Genomic DNA, 18,998 nt, shown 5'->3' with positions numbered 1-18,998 from the left:
AGATTTCCAAATCCCAGAAGACCCTTCTTAAATATGTTATAATTAAATAAACACGAAGACATTGTCACTGTCATGTAGGGTTTATACAAAAACCGACTTTTTGAAAAACCGGTTTTCGAATTCGATATTTCCAAAAAAACCGGTTTTAACCGGTTTTCGAATTTTTGTCAAAAAAAAAAAAATTGAATAGGGAAAAATAAAATAATTTTCCCTATTCTATTTTTTTCATTTTATTTTAATTTATATAAAATAACAAAAAACGAAATCAATGTCAAAATCAAAACATAAAAAACAAAATTAAAGATTACATATACATAATACTTACACAAAATAACGAAAACTCAAACAAAAATTTTAAATAATATTTATATTATTTTCACTAATTTTAATTTCTCCTAAGAAAATAGGATTTTAAAAAACATAAAATATCCACTGAACGGTGGCTAAATATCGTTCTTATTTTGGACACAATATTGCCTGAAATTGAAAATACTCGTTCATTAGTTACTAAGTTTGGCATCAAATTACAAACTAAGTTTTTTGTTCTTTTATACGTTTGTTCAAATAATGAAAATTCAGCTTTCAGTGTCTTTGGATTTGTAAGTTTTTCTTCAGGGTCTTCAAGAAACTAAACAATTATATTATTTCCGACAATTATTTTATGAACTGCTTTCAAATGATTATGTAGATTGCTCGTAGATGATCCTTTGCAGCTCAACATTTTATTACAATGATTTCAGATTGGTTTGTCTATCCCGAACTTTTTGAAAACTATCCCAAACTTCCGACTTACTCATTTTTATCTAAAAATGAAATTAAAGTTATTGAATTAATATTTTTGACGTTTATTTTACAATTTTATTATTTTAACTATTAATATTAATGCAATTTAAAATCATCTAATCTACACATTTTCTAGGAATTTTGAAAAAAAAAAATATCTTAATCTAATTCTGATGTTTGCTAAAGGCATAATTTATGTTAAAACGTTGCGAAAGAAAATATGGAATATTTTAACACCCTGTGTTTTATTTAAAATTCCATTAAACAAAAGCCAGAACTTCTTATTTTACACTAATTTTTGATAGAAGAAATTTCTATAATAAAATTTAGATTTTAAAATGTAAAATAGAAAATATAAACATAAAAATTAAACATACTTAATACTTACGTTACTTTTACTGAATATAACAATTTAATATTTTTGTTTCCAGTTTTCACCTTCACAATATTAAACAAACTTGTCGTGACTCGAGACGGATCGGATTCTGTGACCCCATTTCGACAATTCCATTTCATTAAGGGGTGAGACGCGGAACGATAAGCACATTTGATCTTGGATTTCTCGCATTAGATACTTTTTTAGTTCAATTTTTTTTCACGTGTATGTCAGTGTTATGTCATTTCTGACAGCCTTTTATTTTGACTGAATATTTCGTATTGATATGGCTAGTTCAAGTGGTGTAAAAAAGCTTTCAGGAGTGGTACGAAGAAAATTTCATATGATATCATTAAATACTGTGATCAAGAAGCAGAAAACGGGGAATTATTTATTCCTTTCACACGATCTTCGAAACGAGCCACTCAAATTGCTGACGTTTCAATTAGCACCGACTTCATACCGATCGACAAAACATCCGACGAGAAGCAAGAGATGAACTTTATCAAAACATTAATTGACGAATTGAAGGCGCAACTGTGCAGTGCACAAGCACTGGCCAACGCAATTTGCAAAGTTGAAAAAATGTGTTTGCTGCCCGTTGCATAGAATGATTAGCAAATCAAATAATTTAAAAATTAATTTTTACACAATAATATGAATTCTTAAAACCGGTTTTCTTAATTTAAAAACCGGTTTTCGAATGTGACAAATTTACATTAAAAAACCGGGTTTGAAAACCGTCAAACTCTACTGTCATGCTCTTAAAGATGAAAAAATATATAAACTTTTTGACAAAAATAACTTAAAAATGCTTTGAGTTAGACCAATGAAATTTGGTATCCAAACAATTAACATCAAATTTACAAATTAAATCAAATTTTGAGCAAAACCCTTCAGAAGGAGCCTGTCTGTCCGGCTGTTCGAATTTAAGTTAGCATGATAATTATGAAATAAAGATAGCAAGATGGATAAAATTCGATACATGCATTTAGCAGGTATATCTATCAAATTCTGAGATACCTATCAGGCACCTATCAAATTCTGAGCCAAATTCAACAAGGGGTTGACCGTCTGCCAGTCTGTAATTTCAGAAATGTACTATAAAGGCGATAACTCAAAAGCGCAATTAGTTAAATATATTAAATTTTGTACGGTATTTTGCAACGACAAGGACAGTTTTGTGCCAAATTGCCAAATTTTGGTTTCAGCCAGTTGAGAAAAACGTGTCTAAAACAAAAATTCGTTTTTTGGATATTATTAACCGCATGCCAAGAATTAATCGCTATAAAACTCGCCAAGTATGACATGAAAGATTCATGCAAAGTGCTAAATTCCCGCAAAAGGTTAACATTTCATAAGTTTTGTACGCGAATGCCCCACAAGTCGTTCTTTGTTATAACACCTTTATTAGAGAGTATGTGAGAAAGTTTTTGGGAGACTGCTGGTTTATTCATTGTTTTTACGAACTTCTTTATGCGTAAAGACGAGGGGGGGGGATAACTTACTACTTATCGATAAGAAGAATTTTTCGATATATTTTCACCTACAATATATTGTTACGAATCTGTGATGCTGCTTCCCAGCATAGTTGGTTCCATTATCAGAAAGACTGTTTTACAGTCATCTGTATTGGAAGGATTCCGGGTGTCGCGTCGGAGGTCCCAGAGCTTGGCGACAAACTTGGTGACCATTTGGCGATTTTGGCGCCAAAATAGATTATACCCGAAACATCGAAAATTTTACCGATCCGTCCATTGGGAACCAAGATACGCCTCGAAAGTTCCTGATTGGTTGAGAGGCTTCTAGCCCCGCCTCCTGAGATCTATAAAAGGAGGTAATCTGCAGCTGCCGGGGGAGTAGTCAGAATTGACGGTAAACAACGGGTCTTCCAGAGATTAACAGAGCAGCGACGGAGTCAAGCTAGTGCTGAACTAAGCTGTGTGCTACTGTCTGCAGTAGAGTCTTGTTGTGTGCTGCTGTGTGCACTTCTCAGCTGAAGATAATTGTCTTCTCTATGCTGTATATAGCTGTCGTCTTTGTGCTGTCCTGTGTGTCGTAGTGTCAATAAACGTGTTGTGTGTTCGTCTACTGAAAGGACTGATCATTGTGTTGTGTTATCTTCAGACCATACACAACCACTAAATGCACACAAGTAAACGAACCCGACGGATTGATAGTGATAGAGGGAAATTCGTAACAATATTGTTTGTGCTCTGGTCATTTATTTTTGATATAATGCTAATGTTTCATCTTGGTGTCCCATTTCCTCAATATTTTTCATAATCTGGTTTACACACTTTTTAATTTTAATGATAATTAGTTTCAAATTTTCATCTATCGTCCAGTTATGACGTTAATAGTCGATACATCTTAATATTTTCAAGAGTTATACATCTGCATATTTTAATTCCTTATACTAGAGTATGCTATTAGAACGGACAGTAGAGGATTTCCATTATGGAGTAGCGAATTCTTCAATCTGGTTTTCGAGCCATCAATGAGCAATCGCATGCTTTTATTCGATTGATAATTTGAAGAAAACATTAAAACCTTTATATCAAGACTACAAACATAAATCGCACTTTGTGGATAAAAAATTTCGAATATTTCTTATATCGATTTAAAAAAAGGGATATGTTAGTGCTCTTTCGGGAAAGATTCCTTCTATTCTAGATCGCACACAGAATTTGTCGAAGTAAATTCTGTTTACACACTCTTTAATATGTTCTATTGCTGTAAATGTAAAGAATAGATATAATCCAAAGCTTAAAAATAAAATTCTTTAAAATCGGAGAATCACGGAAAATTTTTTACAAACATATTCTTTTTCATCATTCTGAAATATATAAGAAATACTCAATGTATACTAACGAACAGAAAATTCGCTAAGATTTGTTTTTCAGTGTGATTTTCTGCTGTAATAGAATGTATTTATAGAAGAATTCAGTTATAGCGAAACCTTTACTAAAGTTCAATGCGCTTTTGAAAGATGTTGATTTACCAATTGTTGCACTATGCAAACGCATATTTTAATATACAAAATATAGAGTACATAGGCATCATATGCTAACTATGGCTTTGATATTTTCGCTATCTAGCTGTTTGATTCATCGGCTAAAAAGATATATATTTATATATATTAATAAAATATAGCCTTATTCAGTAGATGACACATTATGTATTTCAATAAATAATGAAATCATCTAAATGTAAAAAAAGCAGGAAATATTTTATCAGGTTCATCTACAGTGTGTACTTCCGTTTAGAATCGTTTGCTATGATTCTAAAATACGGAAATAGTTTCTGTTGTTTTCCATACATCCTTGTCTACTTAGAACTACTGATAACTACTGATAATTGTTTTTACAATAAATTTGATTTTATTTGAAAAAGCAAACTTGTATTTGAATGGACATTTTTAATGAGAAAAGATAAATTTTCATAAATAGGCAAAAGCATGGAAATTCTTGGAATATGTCATTTTATTTTCATGTTTGTTGTTTTCCGAGCCTCAGGTAAATTGCGCATACTTTCTTATTTCTTGTAATTATTTTCTTTTCATCTTTATTTCAACTTTATTTTTATGTACTATGTTCAGTAGAAATTAAAGTTTACCAAATCCATATTTATCATTTATTCTTTCCTATTACGTATAGTTTAAAAATTAAATTAAACAAAAATTATAAATTATTATAAATTTAATTAGAGACTGCACATATAGAGTATGTGCACGTGTATATATATATATATATATATATATATATATATATATATATATATATATATATATATATAAAACTGATTTAATTATAGTGGAATAAATGAATAAGATGTTTGTGCAAATTTATACTGTTATTGTTGATTGCAATATCAATAATATATTATAGAACAGAACTTCTAAAACTGTAAATCACAATCATATATAGAGTTTTAATTAAAATACTGGGGATGCTGAAACGTTCACTTCTCCCAAATTCTTTAACACATCCATGCAATTTATTAAAAAAAATATATTAATATAAATTATTTTATTGAAATTCACACAAAAATAACTTATTTTTATTTATTTATCGCTTTTTCATTTTCTGATAAAATTTCTAATATTATAAAATTGGAAGTGTTTCCCAGCAAGAAAAGGGATGGAATTTTAAAAATGAAATCCTTTCTTTGAGGCAGCTTAACCAAAACAAATTCGTAATTTTATGCAAAATTTCGAAATTAAAAAAATTATTAACTTTTAATACGTTCTCCTAAATAATGTATAAATTATTCATATGATAAAATGTCCAAAAATCATACTATAATTTTAAAGAATTCTACGCCTTTTTTGATATTATTTTACAATTTCCATCTTTCAAAATATAATTCACTCTTGATAGGAAACGAAATGAAATTAAACAGTACTAGATTTACCTCATAATTAAGATATTCTGTTTCCTTAAATTATTTTAAAACAAATAAAAAACCTTTAGTCTTCAATTCAATTTAAATTCAAATTATAAAAGGGAAAGAATATTTACTGTTTAGAAATTTAAGCTATTTTTGAATTTTAATAAAAGTAATCACATATAGGAGTAATCAATAAATTTCTGAAATAATTAATAAACTTAATAATACGAATCTAATCGAATTTAAAATTGGGTAACTCGCTAATTCATTTATAAAATTTAAATAAAAAAATGCATATTCTAATAATTGGTCATTAAAACTGCAAACTGATAGTTTGCTGAGATTTATTGTTTAAAAATAAAAGCTGAATTAAAATTATGAACTTTCTGTGGCTTGAAAGATGGATTTATCCTAAATTGGAAAATGTAGTTTTGCATTTATTACATATTTTAAAATACCAAAATTTTCATTTTTTCACTTTATTCATACATTTGGTATTATATAAATTCGTGCTTTATATAGAATTTTGATTTTGTGTAATATTTGTTCATTATTTTAATATTTACGAATCTTTAAAAATATTTCTACAATTTCTGTCAGCTACCATTTATTCTTTTAATGATTTAAATGTAAATTGTGGTCAAATATAAATAGAATAGAACTTTTTTATATGTACCGATTTTCCCCCTTAGTATTAAACTCATAAAAAAATATTAACCTAAAGCAACGTTAAAATACTTTTTTTTTTTTTTTACTTTCCATTTTAGCATTTTAATTTTTTTTTTTATCTCTGCTCTCGAATCTTTTTAAATACTCCTCAAAGAAATGAAAGCTGCCTTTCTGATAGCTTTTGTTATTCTTACATGTCTTAAAAGGCATTGAATAGAATTGGAGAAAATTCAAAATAATGATGTTTTAAATTTACTCCGATTCCTTCGATTGTCATCAAAATTTCAGGATGATTTTATCCAAAAACCATAATTTATATAATTGAAAATTAATTAAAATAACAAAATATATATTATCTTCTTTTTTAAAAAAAACATAACTTTTAACTTGTCATTAAGCACTTTATTGTAATGTGTGAATTATTTTCAGAGTCATAATATCTAAAAGTAGGCATTTTAAAATAAGGAAAACTCTTGTTTAGCATTAGTAAATCCAAATTTCAATTATTTATAACTCATCAATCATTTTATTCAAAATTACAAAATGTTATTCGAATATCGAGTTATTTTAATCATAATAATCTGAACTTGTATTTAAAATTGGATGCTGATATTTCAAAAAAAAATTGCATTTATGTGAATCTAAATATGATGACAATAAAATATTACATACGTACTAAATATGATCTTGAACAATAAAATATTACATACGTTTATAGAGGACATATATCTACATCGACAGGCATTTACGGTATAATAGCATATGGTTTACTCTTCCACTCTTATAAAAATTGTGGATCTTGAATAGTGCCGTGAACTTACTACTGCTTATATTATTATATATATATCTATGCTTTTTAGATGTTTTATCTTTAATCGATTGAATTTAAAATGTGACATAAAACTAAATTTCATTAACCGGATCACAAGCAAATTCCAGTCTTTTTAATTGTCATGTTTATATCAAACTAGCCGCCTTTGGCGACCAGCCGGTTCACCAATCTTAATGTTCGTTAAAATTTTAATAATTAAATATTTTATGCAATTCCAACTTTAATAGATTCTTCAGCAAAATATTTTAAAACTTCAAATTTTGATAGTCATATAATTCACTCATAATATTAAAAAGGCCTTCAGTCATAACGTGATATGTATCTCTCTAATTTTCTGTTACCCCTCGTAGAATTTATGCTTTAAATTAAAGTGTAAAGGATTAATCTGCAATTAATATAATAATATTTTTTTACTGAAACAAAGCATTTTTTTTAATAATGTGATTACTGATAATAGAGTCACTGAGCGTTTAAACTTTATGAGCACTAAAGAATATCTTTCTTAATTTATGTAATATCTCAAGAATTTGTCAACAAAATTTTCTCAGATTCATCATGAACGGATCGATTCATTAACAATGTTTCATTTTAAATGCATCCAACATTGAGAAAATAAAATGAATCGTTTAAAATAATCGGTCGAAAACAGGTTTAAAAAAACTACTTAAAAAACGATGTACTTAAAACTATAAGCATATACAAAAAATATATAACTAATAAATACAATTTACTTACAAAAGCATGCAACTAACCTAAAAGTAATTTAAATCGTCCGTTGATAATGGTTGTCATGCCAACAATCAGAACACAGTGCGCATGCGTGAATTTTCTTCGCTTTTTACGGTAACGCAAATGCGTGAATTTTTCTACGCCAGTTGGGGTAACACTATGCAGATTATACATTTTTAATTTCCTTTATTCTGTGTTATTTTAATTCAAAAGTACTTCAGAATGAATCTGAAACATGGATTAATTAACAATGTTTAATTTTAAATGCATAAAACATTAAGAAAATAAACAGAATCGTTTGAAATAATCCGCAGTAAAATGTTAACCCTAGCCTTATTACTGTTCGGAGAAAAAAATCTAAAGCCTTACTCATTTGGCGTTGGGGAAAATGGAAGATTTTTTTGGCGGAAAAGTTGGCGTTGGGGAAAATGGAAGATTTTTTTGGCGGGAAAGTTAGTTTTTAATTAATAATTAAAATTCTAATTAAAATTTCAAAAAAGGGACCCCAGGTGCACATTCCCGTCCTCTAAGGTATACATGTACCAAATTTGGTAGCTTTATGTCAAATGACCTGGCCTGTAGAGCGCCAACACACACACACACACACACACACACACACACACACACACATTGAGCTTTATTATAAGTATAGATTAACGTCAGGCTGACCCTTTATTCTTGGTTCACCACTCGATTCCACCAAAGACACAGCCTGCAAGATAGTCCACTATATTTTAAATCTGACGGGATCAAATGTTGCCCCAATGATATAGCGCAGAAATATGAAGAATAGATGTATCGACTCAAGTGCGGCCTCGTCATTAAATCATGGTTGAACATGTTGAGATCCATATCAAAGTACTCCTAATGTTGCTATAAAAGGAAATGTTAATTATAACCAAACTAAATTTTTTTATTTACAGCAAGAGTAAGATTATTTCTTAACAACACATTGTTGCAACAAACTGTATAAAATGCATTCCGTGCAAATATATTTATCTTCCATATAAATTGATAAATAATATTTTTATGCAGCATGATCAACGATTCTTTAAAATTTGTATCAATAGAAAATAAAGATATGTGAACAATCTGTACATTTATCAAAATCACATTTTTTTTTTTTTTCGCTACATGTATGTAAATTGAACCGTATTTGTCTAGTAATGAAATTTAAAAGAAACAAGTTATACTGATATATAATTTTTTACAGCTCAATATTCTTCACAAGAAGGTAATTAAATTTTTACTTTTATACTATTAACATATTTTTACTTTTATATTATTGAAATATTTTTTACTTTTTATACTATTAACATTCTATTGATAATAGTACTAACAGTATTAATAATTTTATTTTCTAGACATTTGACAGAAAGTAATGTCTGCATTTTAAAATTCTAAAATAATCAAGAATTTTCCGAATTTTATCTTCTTATATCCCTTTTTAAAAATTATTTTATTTGATTTCTCTCTTTTTTTTCCTGATAGATGCTAAAATATCTTTTCCGGATGAAGATTGCTCAACAACATTTTCTCGTTGTCCCCCAAATGATATCTGCAGGTAAAAAGATTCTTGAATGTCATCATAAGTCCTAGTATTAAAATTTTTATGTCCTTTTTAGTTTTAGTTTAAAAAATATATGGAAAAGGTTTTTTTTTTTTTTTTTTTTTTTTTGTTCATTAGCATTTATTAGAGCTTTTAGTATAGTAAATGCCTGAATTAAGAAAGTCTGAAATCTTCTGAATAATATTTCTGATACGAAGTTCAAATTATTTTAATCTTTTATACAGAAAATAAAACTGAATCCGCTGACCTTTTGTGTCCACTTTCTTTTTCTTCTATTGTTTTCTTAAAGAGGTTAGTTAAAAATAAAGGCAATAATTTTCTGTTCGGATTTACGCTGATTAAAAAATAATTAATTATCTTTACGATGTTTAAAAATATTTTTATCTAGTTTCCAGCAACATATTAAAGAGTATGTACTTACTAATCGAAGCGATTTTTTAAAAATTTTAATTAAATGAAAGTTAAACTGTATTTGAGACTTCTCGGGATAATTTTCAAAAATATTATTGCACATCAATAAATTTTATGCTGTTTCAAAATTTACAAAAAATGCCTTTCAATGATATCAATTTAATAGCTGTATAAATTTTTACTTAAATTTGGATATTTTTAAAACTTTTCTTTTCTAATTTCCAACAATAAATTACATTATTTCTCTGAAATTGAAGCCAGAGTATGGTTCTTCCGTCCGTATCGTTGGTATCGTCCGTAGAGTGCCGTTAAATAACTGCTTTTAATTGATTTTGACTCCAAGATTCCTTTTTAGTACTTCATCTATAATTTCGAGGCATCTATGAAATAAATAAGGTACTCATTAGGTAAAGAATAGTTACTAGTGGGTAATACTAAATTTGATACAGGGTAATACCATACATCAATTGTCTGAAAGTGCAATGTTACCCAACAAAACCATTTTTTTCAACAGTCCTTATTTCGATTACAACTCGCTAAATTGGTTAAAAAATAGCCTATTCTATGGAAAAAAACTCTGAGATTTAAAATATTTGAAGATGCAAGTTTTTATTATTATTTAAAAAAGGAATCTTACCATAAAAATTGAAAGCTTGAAATTATAAGAAAACATCGATTCTTTTTAATATACGGAAATACTCCAATAAAAACTAGAAATTGCAGCTTATTCGAACACATATTCCTTTCTCCATGTACGTAGATGGTTCGAAACCCATTCCCTTACCTTTTACTACCTAAGTTGAAGCGGAATTGCCCACTATGCGGAATTACCCCTCTTCCCCCTATCCATTTTTCTATTAATTTTAGTGGAGCTGGCAAAAAATAATGGGAATGCATAGTAAAATGAACAGAACGGCAGGAGTCTTCTAAAATAATATGAATGATATATTTATCAAAATTTGAAGCTTAAAATTACTTTTTTGAAGAAGCCATTCAGATTAAGTTACATAAAATATTTGATTAATAATTTTAGCGATCATTAATCCTGGTGAACCAGCTGATCGCCATAGGTGGCTAATACTAACAATAAAGCTGATTGTGTGTATGCGTGTATGTTGGTGTTCTATAATCTAGACCGTTTGATCTACAGCTATTAAATTTGGCGCATGTATACTTTGGAGGATGGGAATGAGCATACCGAATTTTTAAAAATTTTAATTAGAATTCGAATTAATTAAAAGTTATGCTTTATTAATTTTATAAAGCATAAATTTTGCTTTTATTAAATATTTAAAATATTATTGCACAAAAATAATTTTATACAATTTCAAAATTTAAAATTTGTTTTTTTAACGATATTAATTTAACAGTCGTGCGAATTTTTGCTATATATACAGGGTGTTGCCGAATTCGATCTACTAATTCAGAGAGGTGATAGTAGGCATTAGGAGGATAAAGAATCACCATACAGCATAGGGTCAAAAACGCCGTTTAGTAGGTGAAAATCTCAAAAATATAGGGGGTCAGAGAATTTTCGGAAACTGTAAAAAATTAATTAAAAAATAACAAATGATGTTTAACTATGAATTTTTTAACGTTAAAGCACATTCTTAATTTTTTTTCAGGTAGGTAACATGCTGATTTGATGATCGGGGGGGGGGGCGTAAATTACTGAAAACGAAAAAGTGTAACCGTAACTGTTTTCCTTGGCCCTCTAGCGGCAGCTGCAATAAACAGTATTTCAAGTTTTGGAAGCAAAAGGTAAACATGATGTTGCCCCGTGCGTAATTTTAATTTATATTTTTAATTAAATGTTATTGTCCCAAATAGTTTTTCCCCTTGTAAATCACGCTCTTTTATTTCATTAAATGTATTTTAACTTAATTGGCATGATTTATTGACCTTAATCGTCTTCCCTGACATAATTTAAATTTTGGTGCCCTTACGGTCACAAAAGTAGTTTCGAACCCTAATCTGCAAAAATATTAAAACTTGAAAAAAAAATAAAGGCTTGAAAATGTAAGGAATTTTATGCTTTTAAATTTAATATAAGCATGTAGTATGAAAACTGAGGAATTTTAAAGATATTCACGAAAAAATAAAAAAGCAACTGAAAACATCACTGCAACATCGTTACCGATGTTTGTAGAGGGTGTTGCCCAGTTCGAAACATAAATTCAGAGAGGTGATAGTTGGCATTAAGGGGATGAAAAAAAACCCATGAAACATAGGTTCATAGATAACGTTTATTCATTGAAAATCGCAAAAACAGACATCAAAAAGACAATGAACCTGGTGAAAAGAATGGCCCTATGAATGCGAGGATTTGGTACAAGGTAATAGAGAAGAAGCCTTCTCGAAAACAAATCTTTCATGCTTTCGAAGAAAATAAAAGCAATGAGCAAGTATTCATTAGTGAACATTGCAGAATTGCGAGTCGTTAAACTTCAATCTCAAACAGCATGTCAGATTCCACAAATGCAACTAAAATGTGCTGGTGCACTATTATGCATTAACCAGATGTTCTGGCGTGCAGTTGTCTGTATTTACTGCAGTAAATCCGGAGGGACATGCGTCAAGAAAACAAAGTACTTTGCGCCACTGAGGCTTTCAGGCAGAAGATACGGTCCCAATAGATGATCTCCGAGAATCGCTACCCAGATGTTAACATTAAAGTTGTGCTGTACACTCGACGAGATAGTGATGTGGAGATTTTTGAATGGCCAAATATGCGCACTGTGCGTGTTGAAGCCTTCTCTCGTAAAGCAGGCTTCATCTGAGAATAAACAGAAAAGTGTACATTTTCTTGTGTGGCATCAAGCATCCGGCGTGCGAACTCCACCATCATTGCATAGGAAGTGCACTTTCTGCAAGTGGAAGGAGTGCATATTTTCAGCGCGCATAACCTTACCGTTTCGTATCTAATACCCAGTTCATTTGCAACTGATCATGTGCTTGTTGATGGGGTTTCGATAAAGCGCTGCAAAACTCGGTTTTCTGTGTCAGGCATGTGCACATTGTATTCTTTTCCTGCATTTGACCTCGTTATTTTGAAAAATCCTGTCACCCGCAACCATCGATCGATGTTTGCAAACATGGTATGGTACGGACAATGCCACCTTGGATATTGCACTTGGTAAATTCTTTATGCTAGGCGTTCATTGTCATCCTCTCGGCCGTAAGTGAAATTCATATCCACATATTCGCTATTCGAGAAATCTGACATGTTGTTGTTAATGACGTTTAACGACCATCAATTCTTCAATATTCACTAATGAATACTTGCTCATTGTTTTTATTTTACTCGGCGAGAAAGCTTCTTCTCCATTACCTTGTTCTTAATCATCGCATCCATAGGTCCATTCTTTTCACTGGGTTCATTGTCTTTTCGAAGTCTGTTTTTTCGATTTTCATTGAATAAACGTTACCTGCGACCTTATGTTTTATGCTAATTTTCCGTCTCCTTAATGCCTACTATCACCTCTCTGAATTTAATTTTTGAATTGGATTACACCCTCTGAAAACATCAGTACCGATGTTGCAGCGAAGATTTCTGTGACTTATTTTATTTTTTCTTGAATATCTTAAAAATTCCTCAGTGTTCATACTACATGCTTATATTAAATTAAAGGATATAAAATTCTTTATATTTTCAAGCTTTTATTTTTCTTCAAGTTTTAATATTTTTTCGTTTTCGGTAATTTACGAACCCCTGGATCATCAAATCGGCATGCTACCTACCTGAAAAAAATCTTTTAAGAATGTGCTTTCACTAAAAATAAAATCATACTTAAAACCACATTTGTCATTTAAAAATTTTTTTAACAGTTTCCAACAATTCTCGCACATGCTATATTTTTGCAATTTTCTACTACCAAACGTCGTTTGGGACCCTATGTGGTATATATATGTATTGTTTGATTTTCAACAATAGATTATTACCCTGAAATTCAAACCTTTTCATTGTTTCATCAAATACTTAATCACGTGATTTTCTTTCATTGTTGAAAGCTAAAGAAGAAGGATTTTATTTCATACTAGTCGCCTTTAGCGACCAGCCGGTTCGCCAATCTTAATGTTCGTTAAAATTTTAATAATTAAATATTTTATGCAATTCCTACTTTAATAGCTTCTTCATCAAAATATTTTAAAACTTGAAATTTTGATAGACATATAATTCACTCATAATATTATAAAGGCCTTCAGTCACAACGTAATATGTATCTCTCTAATTTTTTGTTCGCTCCCGTAGAATTTATGCTTTAAATTAAAATGGAAAGGATTAATCTGCAATTAATATAATAATATTTTTTACTGAAACAAAGCATTTTTTTATAATATGATTACTGAAAACAGAGTCACTGAGCGTTTAAACTTTATGGGCACTAAAGAATATCTTTCTTAATTTATGTAATACCTCAAAAATTTGTGAACAACATTTTCTCAGATTCATCATGAGCAGATCGATTAATTAACAATGTTTAGTTTTAAATGCATCAAACACTAAGAAAAAAAAACAGAATCGTTTAAAATAATGGGTCAAAAACGGGTTAAAAAACTACCTAAAAAACGATGTACTTAAAACTATAAGCATATACAAAAAAAAAAATATATAACTAACATAAATACAATTTAATTACGAAAGCATACAACTAACCTAAAAATAGTTTAAATCAAGTCCGCATCCGTTGAAAATATATGTCAACAATCAAAACACAATGCGCTTGCGTGAATTTTAAACGCCTGTTATGGTAACGCAAATGCCTGAATTTTTCTATCCAGTTGGGGTAACGCTATGCAGATTAGACATTTTTAATTTCCTTTATTCTGTTTTATTTTAATTCAAAAGAACGTCAGAATGAATCTGAAAGATCGATTAATTAACAATGTTTAATTTTAAATGCATAAAACATTTAAAAAAATAAACAGAATCGTTTGAAATAATCGGTCGAAAATGAAGCCCTACTTATTTGGAGGTGGGGAAAATGAAAAGAGTTTTTGGCGGGAAAGTTAGTTTTTAATTAATAATTAAAATTCTAATTAAAAATTCAAAAAAGGGACCCCAGGTACACATTCCCGACCTCCAAGGTATACATGTACCAAATTTGTTAGCTGTAGGTCCAACGGTCTGTCCTGTAGAGCGCCAACACACACACACTCACATTGAGCTTTATATAAGTATAGATTTGTTTAGTTTACGAGACAAGTAAAAACGTGATGTTACAATATCGAAATTTAGAAAACAGATTAATCCAATATATGTGTTTTTAATAACGCTATGATGTTATAGGATGGATCTCCTTTAAAAAGGTTCAAGTACACTATAGACAGACAGAACGTAACTCAGACAATTAAAATTACATTGTTTTAAAGATCAGACAGTTTGATGGAATTATAAAAAAATGATTTATCTAAAATCAAATATGACCAATACTTCCGCAAACCAGTTAATCGTAGGAGGAAACCAGTAAAAATTATAATAGAGAAGAATATTATTCAACAAATCATACAGAAATTTGACTTTTTTGAAATTAAAATTGAATACTTCAAATTTTACTTTATTTCGAAATTTTATTGACGATTGTCATCATATTCCTGTAAAATGTGAAAACCGCGAAAAGTTGATAGAAAAATACAGTAATTGACAAAAATTAATAATTTTATAATTTGTAACATATTTTATTTGGTAAATAAATAAGTACAGAAAGCTAAATAGGTTAGTATTTAAATTGACTATCAGAAAAAAAGTAATTAAAAGACTAAAAGATTTTGAAAAAAAAAAATGATTAATCAGTTTCAGTAAAAATAAACAAAGAAGAAAAAGGAAAGTCGTTTTAAAATTTCTTTTCTTAAGAAATTAGATTTTTTTTTATATTTTACGCATAAAAAAACACAGCTTATGGAAATTATAATAAAAAATGTAACTGGAAAAGTATTAACAATTCAAAAATACATAAAAATATATAAAGAAATAATGTTATCTACAAAATAAAATAAATGCCTGTATGATTTTGTTACTTATTACTACATCTTCACAAAACTGGGTAGATGGAAAAAGCTTTAAGAAACTGATTTGTTGAGGTAGATTTAAATTGATTAACATTGTTAATTAACTACTCTCCCGAAATTTTTCCATTACGGAAATCGCATTTTTTTTAAAAAAGTCAATTCAGGAGCCCTTTTATGCATGTGCAACAAATTTTGTTTTCAAATTCGCAGTAGCTCTTGAGATATGTGTAATTTAGTTTGCTGAAAACTCGACTCAAAGAGAGAGAACCTATTGTCAACTGTATATTAAATAAATCTCAGCTTATTAATAGCAAAATGTGACTCTTTCTCTTTTTTACTTCCTTGTATGCGAAGTATCTAGAAAATATAATAAAGGACAAAAATTCGTACTCAAGATTTTGACAAATCTCGTTTTAGATCCCTGAGTTCGAAAAACATGTTTTTGGAAAATGTCCGTCTGTCTGCGACAAAGATAACTTTGAAATAGACCGATGAAATTTGATAGACAGGCTCAAAACAAAATTTTCAGATTTCTATTAAATTTTGACTAAAATCTGTTTGAAGGAATTCTGGCTGGTTGTTCGAATGTAAGTTAGTACGACAACTACAAAACGAAGAGAACTAGATAGATACTATTAGGTATACAGATTTAACATTTTTAGTATAGACAAACTACCAAATTTGTGCGAAATCCAACAAGAAGTTGGTTGTCTGTCGGTGGTGCGTGATTTTGTGACTTTAAGTGTAGTTTTATGTCAAATTTTTCTTTCAATCTGTTAGGAAGAACGCATTTGAAACTCAAATTTGATTTTCGGATACTTTTGACTACATGCCAGGGATAAATCACCAAAGCATTCATCAAGTAACAAATCTGTCACCTCAAGTCATTTTCATCGACATTTGTTAAAGTGCGATAATAAATAAAAAGATTTACAGTGGTGTTCTTTTTTTTTTTTTTTTTTGACGACGACTGTGTTGCATTTACCTTCCATTCAAAAACATGCCGCATACATCCAATTCCAATTTTAAATCTTGGGATTTACTGAAATACAGTTGACCAAAACTAATGTTATCGTCTATCTTCAAAAAGGATAGCATCTGTGATATCAAGGTTTTTATGCCTAACAGCTCCATATTCACGTAGTAAATCTTGTAATGTCTAGTGAAATGAAGAAAAGCTGCTAACATGAAGAATAATCGCAAAAATATCTTCTTTAACCCTCTCACTTCCGGAGAGGTGGTTTGGGAATTTTGCTTTAACCTTCAAGTGGGTCGGTTTTGGGTGCCTATCTCCTTTTTAAGGGAGATGGGTATTAAAAGTGACTACTGTATTAAGCACTCCAGGGGAAGCCCGTGTTATCTCCGACGATCACGGCTTTTCCACAGCAGATTTCCTTGTACCTTAAAGCCGTAGGATTGGGGAGGAATTCACTAAATAGGTTATTTGCACATACTTTATGTTTTGAAAGGGTTTTAGTTTTTATTTTCACGTGTTGTTAGCTCAAAATTGAAAAGATTTTATAGCTGTTTATAAAAGAAATTTTCCACTGAATTTCTCTGTTAACGATAAATGATGTATAAGGATACCTAAAAGCTGTTTATTTTTCGGATAAGCATCAGAAGCACTTTTCAATACTAAGACTATTGTAATGATATATAGATAAACTATTGCATTGACATTGCGGCCTATTCACAGAATAGCAAGTTCCACACAGTAGTTCGCGAACGGGAATAACTTGGTCTTCACAGTCGTTCTCGAAAGTACGATATTTTCAGTAAATGGGGAATTGGTTCAAGTCGTTCACTTAGATGATCCATTCGTTTCAGACCGTTAATTCGCAAACGACTCGTTTCTTGCCGGTAACCCTAGGAAACAACTGTAATTTCTTCGTAATACCTACTTTTATCAAAAATTCGTTACAGAAGCACTTGTCTCCGCAACTAAAGAATCGTTTGACTCAAAGGTTTTTATTAGTATTCTCGCTTAGTGTATGTGGCGCCGGCTTTATCTTAATAAAATTTCTGAGCAGAAAACAACTCGTCATTTTTAGCGAATCGAAAGGGAGGAGGGGACTCGCGAGTTAACAGGTTGTATTTTAGTATGGGTTTTAAGAATTTTGTTCGTTTAGTGGCAACATGAAGACAACAAATGTAGGATAAATTTAAATAGAAACTAATATTGCTGTGTTTTAAAATGGGAATTTTACTAAAAGAAATTCTCTAAAATATCTTTTAGTAGTAACATATAATTATTATCATTAAAAAGGTAACTGCCTACAAAGCATTAGTATTTGGGGTTTTTTTTATAGACCTAAAAGAGTATAACCATAAAATTTTTTGTTGTAAAGGCGTACTTTAGACAAAATAATTTTAAAAATATTAGTTCAGGAATATCAGTTCAGGAATATTTTTAAACAGAGATCATAGGAAAATTAAACTGTTATTTTTGGAATTAATAATTTACGAAAGAAAAAAATTGGTCTGTTATTGTTGTTGTATTCTTATTATCAAAATTATAATTCATGCATTATATTTCCATCTCTGTAAAATAAATTGTCGGTTATTCATTAAGTATATTTTTTCTCGTGAATTTCAATTCCATCGACCTTCTTATTGCTGTTTTTTTAATTTCTCTTTTTTCTAAAATTATTGTTATTTGATGTCGGGGAGCATTTATCTCTAACATATTATGATGTAATCGAAATATGTTCCGGTAAAATATATTTATTTAGAATAAGCCTTGTTATTTTTTTTTTGTCATTATATAATTTTACTAAACAGAGTAATGGAGCATCATCAATAATATTTTAATAGATAATATTAAGGTAAATAACATAGCTGTGTTTCTTTGTAACATTTTTTATCATTGATTTTTACCTTCCGTCTTTATAACATTACTTTTTGATAAAGGCTTTTAATCACATGAGATAGTGCAAGAAATGAAATCTGAATATAGTGCAACAGTAACTCAAACCCAAATATATAGATTAATAAATTCTGTGCACAAATCATTTCTATAATTTATTTCAAAAGACACCCAATTAATTTAAAATAAATATGCATATTATTCCAAGAGTTCAGATTAATTCTGAAAATATAAACTCAAGTTTTTCTGACTAATTGAAAGGATTACACCATCATAAATACTTTTTTAACTTAAAATCCAGTTAGGTACTAATTAAAGATGAATATAAGTAATTAATAGATTATAAGTCTTATATAGAGGT

At 29.4% G+C, this 18,998-nt stretch overlaps 2 protein-coding genes across 4 annotated transcripts in view; both read left to right on the top strand.

Moving 5' to 3' along the window:
• Nucleotides 1-9,500, top strand: part of LOC129990614 (immediate early response 3-interacting protein 1-like) — a 231,976-nt gene extending 222,476 nt beyond the window's left edge. The window contains exon 4 of the mRNA XM_056098172.1: nt 9,491-9,500. The gene's annotated coding sequence lies outside the window, so the exon portion shown is untranslated. The remainder of the gene's footprint in view (nt 1-9,490) is intronic.
• Nucleotides 4,531-18,998, top strand: part of LOC129990536 (receptor-type tyrosine-protein phosphatase T-like) — a 94,506-nt gene continuing 80,038 nt past the window's right edge. For 2 of the 3 annotated variants that reach the window (XM_056098166.1, XM_056098165.1), the window contains exon 1: nt 17,954-18,037. Coding sequence is in view for 1 of the 3 variants with exons in the window: in XM_056098164.1 (XP_055954139.1) it covers nt 4,620-4,677; nt 9,273-9,345 (131 nt within the window). In the remaining 2 variants the exon portion in view is untranslated. Of the gene's footprint in view, nt 4,678-9,272; nt 9,346-17,953; nt 18,038-18,998 lie in introns of those variants that run through there. The other variant, XM_056098164.1, reaches the window with a different exon arrangement.

The sequence above is a fragment of the Argiope bruennichi genome, chromosome 2, assembly GCF_947563725.1.
Source record: "Argiope bruennichi chromosome 2, qqArgBrue1.1, whole genome shotgun sequence".
Taxonomy (NCBI): Eukaryota; Metazoa; Arthropoda; class Arachnida; order Araneae; family Araneidae; genus Argiope; species Argiope bruennichi.
Note: the sequence above shows the minus strand (reverse complement) of the source record. Positions and strands in the feature narration are given on the sequence as shown.